This window comes from Cupressus sempervirens, chromosome 2, assembly GCF_028749045.1.
Source record: "Cupressus sempervirens isolate cs-2001-9-10 chromosome 2, ASM2874904v1, whole genome shotgun sequence".
Classification (NCBI taxonomy): domain Eukaryota; kingdom Viridiplantae; phylum Streptophyta; class Pinopsida; order Cupressales; family Cupressaceae; genus Cupressus; species Cupressus sempervirens.
Window position 1 is genome coordinate 498816752 of NC_143119.1, and position 10557 is coordinate 498827308.

Below are 10557 nucleotides of genomic sequence, written 5' to 3' on the forward strand. Positions count from 1 at the left end.
TAATATTTATTACAAGCTAATAAAATATTTTAAGAAAATATCGCTTCATTTATTAAATTTTGGAGAGTTTTCGTATCTAAAGATTTAGAATATATTAATTACATTCGCTTTTCAAATCACAGAATGCAGCAGCTAAGGACAGAAAAATGAGTCAACATTCACGATCAGAACAAAAAAGTTCAGATTCCAAATGTCACATAAATGTTGTTTTGCTGCAAGAAACAAGAAATCATGCAAGGATTGCAAGAAACGAGAAATCCTGCACAGAATACTGGGTAGAATATTAAATCAATTAACAGACAAGGCTAAATGCAGCTTGCAGCATAGGTGTTAAAACGTGGCAGAGGCTGCAAAAACATTTTTGACATTCACAATTACAGTGAGTGCCAATATGCATTCTAGTTAATAACATTTAAGGGGCCGTGGATTGCATTATTTGTCACCAAAGCCAATTTGTGTTATGTTAATTAATAAAGAAGGAGCCACATACTGCATTATGTCACCAAATTAAAAGGTCCCTCTGCAATTTAAGACTGCACATAAATTTTAAAAAACAATGTATCGGCTTCTCCTAACTACGAGTCCATTGCTTCTTAAAGTATAAAAACTGCTGTGTTCAAATAAAAAGTTATTCTGAAACATCTCAACGTTAGTAAAACACTCAGGACCTTTCTGCCTCTAGCTTTACTTCTGTTACATTAAAAAGATGACTGCAAAACTTCAAGTGGGGCATAAAATCCCCTACACTCGTGTCTTTTAAAGGTTTTAGAACTAGCCAAACTTAGAAGCCTGATGTAGAACATTTCTAACAATTTCAAGTTCAAAAGCCAAAGAATCCTAATTCACTGGCCCGTTCTTTCTCAAAGGTCTCAAAATACTGGTAGATTATGGTTACAGCAAGAAGAATTCCTGTCCCAGAACCAATTGCACCCATAAAATCAGCCATGACAGTGAGAGCACCAATGCACATGCCACCAAAAGCTGCAGCTGTTGGTATGTATCGATTCAGCTCCTTTTGGAGATTAGATTCTCTATGGCCTGGCATAACCATTTGTTGCTCCTGCAGGAAGAAAATGCAAATAAATATGTGATAATTAAGAATGTAACACAAGCAAATACCAGAAAGGTTATGAATTTCCTCATACTTTAAGCTGTTTTGCTACATCTTTAGCAGAGGACCCTGATACTTCAATCCATGTCTTTGAAAAGAGTGCACACGCTGTCAGCATAAATGTCAAATAGAAAAGAGCATGGAAAGGATTTGCTGCCATCTCTGCCAAGCTGCATATCAATCAGAAATTTCAATTTTCAACAACTACAAACAATGTCAAGCATTGTTAACAATATCAAGACTGGTATAACACACGAACCAACCATATAGTATTAGCATTTACCTTGAAGGTGGTGTGATGTAATAAACAAGACCACCCACAGGAACAAACTGCCCACTTGAAGAATATTCAGATTCTTTCCACCTTCCTAATAAATTAATAAGGAAGTTTCCACTGTACCTCCTGTGGAGCAACTGGGAAAAAATGCAGACACATGAAAAGAGTTAATACAATTATCATATGTAAGTGAAATGACATAAACAAAGCTGCCAAGTTTTTACATTAAAGATTAAAAAAATACCTGGGAAATGAAATATAAATTCGAGACCAGAGCTGATTGCAGGATGATTGGCATGTTAGATGTATAAAATAACTTAATAGGATATGATCCTTGCTGCCCACGTGCATTCTTTGATCTCACAGGCAAAACAACCCGAAAGCCTTGAAAGTATATCACAATGAGAAAAACTAAAACTGTTGCAAGCAGATTGGTCACATTTGGAAGGTTCTGCCTGTAAAATGCCTCTCTGAGTGCTCGGACCTTGTCTGTTCGAGTTATCAACAGATGGAACAATGCAATCACAGCTCCCTCAAACTCAGCACCCCGTCCACTATTAATTGTTGTGGGACTAAACGCCTTCCATATGATACTCTCACTGAAATTAGAAACTTATGAATAAAGAGTACACAATAAAATCAACAACAAAAACAATATTCACAAAATCCTCCATCTAGAATTCTCTATAAACAAAATAAATAAATAAAATTTGAAAACTTCCAATATAAACCCACCATATATTAGTTGCAATAAATAATGAAATGCCTGAGCCCAACCCATAGCCTTTCTGAAGCAACTCATCCAAACATATCACAATAATACCAGCAAAAAAAAGTTGGACAATAATAAGGATAGCATTGCCAGCTCCAAGGTCCCTGATGTCACCATACATTCCTGAAAGCACGTATGCAACTGCTTCACCAATTGTGATCAGGACACCAAGTAACTTTTGGGCCCCATTCCTGCCAGCCAGAAAAGGCTTAGATTATTACAAGCTCACATTTGACTAAACAATGCAGTAATATAACTCACACTAACTGAGTTTTCAATCAACGTGCCCTGTTCAAGGCTAGATATCTAATTTGATGAATAAGAAAGATTCAGGAAGCCAAACACTTACAAAAGTGCACGATCTTCTCGAACACTATTATCCACTTCAATTATCTTCGATCCTGCCAAAAGCTGCATCACTAAGCCTGAAGTCACGATAGGAGTAATGCCAAGCTCCATAACAGTTCCACGATTGGACGCCAGAATCACACGCATCCAATAGAATGGATCTGCCCCTGTAGCTGAATGTATACCATATAGAGGCAACTGGCTGCATACCAGAAATATAAATAGGGAGATTACAGTGTAAAGAACCTTCTCTCTAAAGGGAACTTTTCTTTCTGCTGTCTGAACTTCAGGCAAAATTGAGAGAAATGGCCTCACAAGATGTAAAACTCTAAATCCACCGCTCGGCATTTTTTCTTCTAGGTAAATACCGAAATATTAAACTGCAGAAATGGAATGGAGCACAATGTAAGCAGTAGGCACATCTAATACCAGATTTGTCATCAAGAAGAAAGGAAATAGAAAACATTACCGGCTCACTAAACTTGGGATTATAGAAAATTGCTTTACAATGCTTGCCCACAAAGAATTGTCAAGACAGAAATTGAGAACGTTCTTTTTATGTGACAAACGAACGATTTTGGTTATACACAAACCAAAAACGACACAGACCCACTAATTTCGACAAGCTGGTCACAAAGGTTAACGTTGCAAAGTAGTCCAAAAATTTCTTATGTATAGAATGAAAGAGGAATATTTGTAAAGAAAAATTAAATAACGCATTATAATCGATTTGTAAGTAAATCGTGGAATTTAGAAAATGTATATTTTGATGAATCTGATAAGTTGGTGTAGGTTTTAATCAGATAAATTGGCGAATGTAATTTCTTAAAATAAACTAATTGGCCAGAATTTTGAAAAGAACTAACAACTTAATGAAAAAATGGTCACGGGGTAAGGTTACACTGTTGCACAGCGGCCTTTTAAATCTAAAACCCGCAGGCATCTAAATCCACAATAACAAAGTAAATTATCTGCACATAAAATCCCAACTCCTCCCATAGATTACCGTAATACAACTGGCGACGCACATGAAAAATCCCAACAGTATTTCTTGTATACAGAGAAACCTTCCTAAAACTGAAAATTAAAGCTCAGAAAAAGGATCAAAAATTAACTGGCAGAAAGGTTCCAATAAAAGTACCTGATTTTCCGTCGATCAACCCAATCAATCAAAGTAACCTGAAAAACGAACAAGAAACCCCTTAAAATCACTGTTCGCCTACAGATTCGCTTATACCTTTAAGGAGGGTATGAATCTGGAATAGGTTAAACCAAAAAACAGATCTAAGCAGATGAATCAAAAACCTATGCGAAATACTGCAATAGTTGGCCATTTATTGATTAGTAAAGGTGAGAAACCCTACCAAAATATATGTCGCTCGGTGGATGTAGTCGACCAAATCGGAGACGACTGTGAGAGCGTGAGAGAAAGAGCAACAGATCTCTCCTTACGCCATTGCTTGTCAAACTCTAAAGATTACATGTAGGTTATCACAGAAAGGAAACGCTGCAATTGTGATCTCTTCCCTTGTTTTATCTAGTGTAGGTTATCCGGCCAGCACGTCGGCAGTGTAGTTAATTTCCTTACGGGCCAGACAGATCGGACGGCTTTTAAAGTCTCTTCCAGGTCCTTCTTCAAGATCGGTCGGTGGATGTAATCGTTTTGCTCACGGTCAACGAGATGCACCTGTTCACGTTAAAGGGGCTCCTTTTAAATAGGGAAATTTTGGTGATAAGAAAAATTAAACGTAAAAAATACAGAAATTAATTTAGGAAGATGCATGAATTTTTTCAATAACGTAGTCTTAAAAATTTAGGCAGATGCATGAGTTTTTCAAAAATAAGATTTTATTTTTTTTAGATTTTATTTTTTTAAGATTACTTAGTAATTACAATTTCAAATATTATAAGAACACTTTAATTTAAATTACAAAATGGAGTTGAGTCTTATTAGAACAATTTAAGTGCTAAAATTAGAAAATGGAGTTAAGTCTTAAAGGAAAAATGTCTTAAGGAAAAATAATTATTTTAATATTATTTTTAAAATAAAGATTGGAGAGAAAATTTGGTGATAAAAAGACTAAAAATAAAAAAGAGAAAAAAAATTAGGAAAGGCCATAAGTAGTCACTGGTCTTATTTTAAGCCCTCTTTTAAGTTACTTTCATTCTTTGATTAATAGTTACTTCATAAAAATAGAAAAAGATTCATTATTCTTTTTCCACAATTTCAAATATTATTGTAGAAACACTAACTCCTTAAATTAGATAATAGAGTAGAGTCCCACTGGAACACTTCTAAGTACTCAAATTTTAAAAAATAGAGAAAAATGGGATAAGAGTGTTGAAGAGCTTTTATAAATAGTTGATTTTGGATTTTGTAATTTCTATTTATTTAGTTGAATTAGCTATTATATATACTTAACTCTTTTTTCTCCTATTTAAGTCATAACTATAAAATAAGGAGACATGTTGTACATTATTTTAATATTTATATTTATTTAACTTAATTAGTTATTATTTACTATTGCATATCATATATCAAAAAGAAAGAGGGAAACCATACAATTGGTGAGTAGTATCAGATGAAGAACAAAGTTTCAACCTAACAAAGTTGAACCGACCAAAATAGACCAATTACATCAAAATACTAAGACTAGCAATCGCAAGCTTTTGTGCTTGCAACGATGAGTCGATAGGTGTTTACTTTAAGTAAAATAAAACATAATTTTGTAATAAATCAAATAAATAATATTTATTTATTTATTTTATTATATACTAATGAATTATCATTTTAAAAAAATATTCCCATAAAAATCTATTATGAAAAATTAATAAGAAAAAAAAATGAAAAAAATAACACATAAAGTGGAGCAAAAAATATAAACTGAAATAATTATAAAAACTAAAAACTAAACTAATGAAGTCTCGGTGCTTCCCCTATGTGAGCATCCCCTAGATCCAATGACTGCTAAGTGTTCTATTTACTAGCACTTGCACCTGTAAGGGTTCAAGGTGTAAGTCGATAGAATAGTAAAGGTAAGATTTAAATATATACTAGTAGTCGCATGCTTTTGTACATGCAACGAGTGCACCGATAGGAGATGGGATTTAAGAGAAAAATGTAGAATGAACATTAAATAATGTAAATATAAGTTTTTTAAAAATTAAAATATAAAAATTAAAAAGTTAAAGATTAAAACATAAATATAAAATTTATAATATTTAGTAAATTTGAATATTGCTTAAGAAATGTGTTCAATAATTTCAATATTTTACAATTAAATTCAATTTATCAAATATGAAAAAAAAAATCATTTAAAAAAAACCATCAAAAAATTTATTACAAAAAATTAATAAGAGAAATTTTTAAAAAATTAAAAATAGTGACATCTCTAACAAATATTCTATTGACTAAATAAATTATAGAAACTAAAAAAATAATATTTAAAAAAACTAAACTTGTAAGAATTTGCCTTAGGGAAAAATTCACCCAAGAACTAAGAACTCAAACACAAGCACAATTGTAGACTAAAAAGGAATATGATCAAAATAACAATGTATTCGATTCAATATGCATGAAAGTACACTAGGAGTGCTTGTATATAAAGGCCTCTAAGATGCATCTAGAATGCCTTGGAATCAGCATCATGATAAGTCATACAATCAGGCACATGTCCACCATATATAGGTTATCCTCCATTAAGCATGAAAGTAAGTGTGATGATGAGAGGATAAGCCTACAAGGGTGTAACAGACAAATTTATGTTGTAGACAACATGTGCTAAAAAGGGAGTGTGAATAACTGCGTAACACACAAATTTATGTTGTAGACAACATGTGCTAAAAAGGGAGTGCGAATAACTGTGTTGTCTATATGACAACTCAGTGAATGATGCAAACTCCAGTGTTGTAGACACCATGTGTTGAATTAGAGTTGCATACTTCTGTGTTGTCAACATGACAACTCATAAAGGTACACAAACTCCTAAGTGTCTCACAAAATAAAATAATAAAATAATGCATTAACCTAACTAAACTTAATTGTAAATAGTAAATACGTATTCACACCAACACCCCCCCCTTAAGTGCAACTTAGGGGAATGCCCTTAAGCTTACAAAAATTAGAATGAAATGCATCACGGATCCCAACTACTAGGTTATGTTAGGTACCCATGTACATAATGAAAATGCAATCTCTCATAAAGTGGAGAAAGAGGGAAAACCTCATGGGAGAAACCCTGCCCCAAAAAGAGAGATGAAAACTAGATGCATGGATGGATGGAGTAATCAAGACCCCCCTATTACGACATACATCAAGTATATACAAAAGTGAAATGGGAGAAGGACAAAACCCCTTAAGAGGAAAACGTTCCCCCCCTAAAGGAGAAGAAGAAGGAGACAAGGTAGTCCTCCCCCCCACCCCTAAAGGTAGTATGTTGACTAGTGAGAAATGCTCCAATGTAGAAGCTAATCCATTAATGTTGAATAATGTTCCTCCTCTTTGGAAGAAGCAATGGCAGAGGTACTAGTGAGACACTTCCCCTGGGTGTGGAAAGAATCTCGATGATGAAAAGTGTCTCTAAAACTTTCTCAAGTGTCCCTGTGTTGATACTAATGGTGGCTCCTTCCAAAATTGATGAGAAGAAGTGCAAATTGAGCAAGGATGCATATAGAACCTGTCTCAAGAAACCAACAGTCTCCTCAAATCACAAAGAGACCTCTAAAAATTGATGTACATAAGGATCCACAATCATGTCAACCTGTAAAGATCAATCATGTAGAGAATGGACATGAGGGTCAGAGTGGGCCCTTGCAACAACTATAGAAGGATCATCCTCGGCAAAGAGAAGTTGAATATCATCAAAAAAGTCTCCCAAATCTGTTGTGTGTGACTCCATGAACAAACCTAAAATGTCAGTCAAGAAGTCATCACCTGGAAGACAAAGTGTACCCTATTCTGCTGAAGTACATGAATTTGTCACTATGGCAATGGATGAATAGATGAATATCATCAAGGATGTCTCCCACATCTTCAATGTGAGACTCCACAAATAGTTGTGCAATGTCTGGTAGGAAGTTATCGCATGAAGGTAAAGTAGGAAGACATGAAGTGTCCTGCTCCATTGAATGCAAAGCTTCTGTGGCTGAAATATGATCAATAGGAGCAACAGGAACATCTGGAGGTGTGATCACATCTAGAGAGGATGCAGTTACAATTGGAGGTAAAATATCTTTTGGGAATGGTGGAATGTGTGGATCTCCATACTTCTCTCAAAGATGGATCCAAATATCATATAAATCTTTTGACTTCAACAAGTCATCAAGGGAATCCATAACCTCCATATCCATAAATAGAAAGAGTGCACGACAAAGGATGAAACATGTGTCCTCATTGTATAAAAGCCCTCTCGCATATGGTAGTGCATTATGCTAATTAAGATATGGGATAACCAATTGACTCCATTCCTGATAGTTATCTGGTGTCAAGGTAATTAAATCTTCCTCTTCCATGATGGACTAATTAATGTAACCCCCAAATATGTAAAATAAATCAAAGAACCCCCCCCTAATATATGATTCGATGCTTTATAGCCACTTGCCAATTTAGGGCCTATTTCTGAAAGTAATATTTCTTTTCATAGAACCTATAATCTGATTGTATATCTGGAAAGTAGATTAAAAAAATGCACTTAAAAAAAAAATGGAACCTAATTTGGAGTTTAGATGAGCCTGTACTAAGCATTTGAAGTGACAAAAATTGAGATTTGTGAGTTGCAGAAAAATTCAGGAACAAAGATCTCAAACCACCTGCACCAATGTATAGATCATGAAATTCTATCCTAAAACAAAACAAAACAAATGCTCACAAAAAGGAGTCTGTATGAGGGAGATATTGATGTTTGAAAATCACCGTTGTTATTTTTCTTGAATTGTCGTCGTGCCTCCAAAAATCAAATGACTCTAGATTTCACCTCAGATGTCCGATTTTGGTGAAACAAAAGTCAATTTGGGGGTTTTTGACCTTCTAAATGTGATACAAAAATCTGATTTGCACCAACAAACACCAATCTTCACCTACAAAAAAATTCTCCTATGGCCCAAGGGCCAAAAAAATTCCAGAAAACAATGCAGATCTAAAAAAATTGCAAAGATATAGATGAATAAAAATGCAGATTTGAAAATTAAATGTATAGATCTGAAATAATCATACCAATTTTACAAATCGATCCTTCGCATGCCAATTTACAAAAAAAAATTGCCTCAATTTTGACTATGCCTAGGGTAGGTGAAATTATAGTCAAATTTCACCGAATTGACATTTTGAACGCAATGGCAAGGTCAGATCTGGTTCTAACCACTCCTAATTTATGTGATACTCTAGTTTCGGGCTGAGGTGTTGAAGCAAGAAGATGGTCTCGAATGGCTATGTAAAGAGAAATTCTCCCAGATCTCTGATACCATGTAAGAATTTGGTATAGCTTTGATATCATGTAAGAATTTGCTTTAGGAAAAATTTCACCTAAGAACTAAGAACTCAAATACAAGCACAACTGTAGATCGAAAAGGAGTATGATCAGAATAACAACGTATTCGATTCAATATGCATGAAAGTACACTAAGAGTGCTTGTATATAAAGGCTTCTGAGATGCATTTAGAATGCCCCAGAATCAACATCATGATAAATCATACAACCAAACATATGTCCACCAAATATGGGTTATCCTCCATTAAGCATAGAAGTAAGTGTGATGATGAGAGGATAAGCCTACAAGGGTGTAACACACAAATTTATGTTGTAGACAACATGTGCTAAAAATGGAGTGCGAATAATTGTGTTGTCTACATGACAACTCAGTGAATGATGCATCATGTGCTAAATTAGAGTTGCGTACTTCTATGTTGTCAACATGACAACTCATTAAAGTACACAAACTCCTAAGTGTCACAAAATAAAATAATAAAATAATACAATATAATAAAATAATGCATTAACCTAACCTAAGTAAACTTAAGTAAGTGTAAATAGTATATATGTATTTACACCAACAAAACTAATATAAAAAATAATTTAAAAAATTTTTAAAACTAAAACCTAAATCAATTAAAAAAATCAAAAGTTTAATAAATAGAGATCACAACATAATCTAATGTGAAGATCACAAGTAATTATTTTTAAAATAAATAAGAAAAAAAGAAGAAGTTAAAAGTAGATATTTAAATTATAATCTTATGTGAACAAATTAGATTATTAATAATTTTTAATTTAAATAACATAATATTTACTAAAATCTTTTAAATAGATTAATAAATATTATTTATTTAAATTAAATTTATCAAATATGAAAAAATAATTATTTAAAAAAATCCATCAAAAACTCTATTATGAAAAATTAATAAGAGAAAAAAATATGTGTAATAAATATTCTATTGACTAAATAAATTATAGAAACTAAAAAATAATATTTAAAAAAAAATTAAACTATTATAAAAAATAATTTAAAAACTAAAATCTAAATCAATTTTAAAAATCAAAAGTTAATTGAATAGATCACAACATGAGCTAATGTGGAGATTACAACTAATAAATAGAAAAAGAAAAACAATACTTAAAAATGAAGACAACAACTAATAAATATCAAAACAAGAGTTAAAAGAAGGATTTTCAATTTTTTAGTCAAACTCTTGCAAATTTTCTGTCAAAAATTTAATTTCTGTGATATTTGTGGGAACTTTGTTCTCTGAAATTAAATTTTTGACAAAAAATTTGTTAGTTGGTGGAGAAAGTTATCAATTTGGCCAGAAAATTGAAAATCCTTCTCGTTAATTATTTATCGGTCAGTTTTTATCTCACTCCACTTTTAATAACTCTTATTTTGATATTTATTAGTTGGTATCTCCACTTTTAACTATTGTTTTTCATTTTCTATTTATTAGTTGCTATTTGTGGGAACTTTGTTCCCTGAAATTAAATTTTTGACCGAAAATTTGTTAGTTAGCTAGGAAAGTTGTAGTTTGGCTGAAAAATTGAAAATCCTTCCCATTAATTA

General features: G+C 32.7%; 1 protein-coding gene across 2 annotated transcripts; it reads right to left on the reverse strand.

Annotated features, from left to right (window-relative positions):
- Positions 1–590: 590 nt before the first annotated feature.
- Positions 591–4014, reverse strand: LOC149573180 (uncharacterized). 2 transcript variants are annotated; one of them, XM_089814357.1, is made up of 8 exons: positions 3873–4014; positions 3650–3687; positions 2510–2888; positions 2124–2351; positions 1633–1987; positions 1395–1525; positions 1146–1281; positions 591–1060 (listed from the first exon to the last, which is right to left on the reverse strand). In XM_089814357.1, exons 3-8 carry the CDS (start codon positions 2854–2856, stop codon positions 821–823), a joined length of 1437 nt encoding a protein of 478 aa, XP_089670483.1. In that variant the 5' UTR covers positions 2857–2888; positions 3650–3687; positions 3873–4014; the 3' UTR covers positions 591–820. The 2 variants fall into 2 exon arrangements, with proteins under 2 accessions (XP_089670483.1, XP_089670484.1); XM_089814358.1 differs by having other exon boundaries at positions 3650–3764.
- Positions 4015–10557: the final 6543 nt, after the last annotated feature.

Bases quoted from the DNA above. Each gene is read 5' to 3' on its own strand.
- LOC149573180 (XM_089814357.1), bottom strand. From the start codon at position 2,856: ATGCCGAGCGGTGGATTTAGAGTTTTACATCTTGTGAGGCCATTTCTC. The intron at 1,988-2,123 runs GTGGGTTTATAT...TTCTAATTTCAG, and splicing joins TTTATTGCAACTAATATATG to TGAGAGTATCATATGGAAGG. The intron at 1,282-1,394 runs GTAAATGCTAAT...ATTGATATGCAG, and splicing joins TACATCACACCACCTTCAAG to CTTGGCAGAGATGGCAGCAA.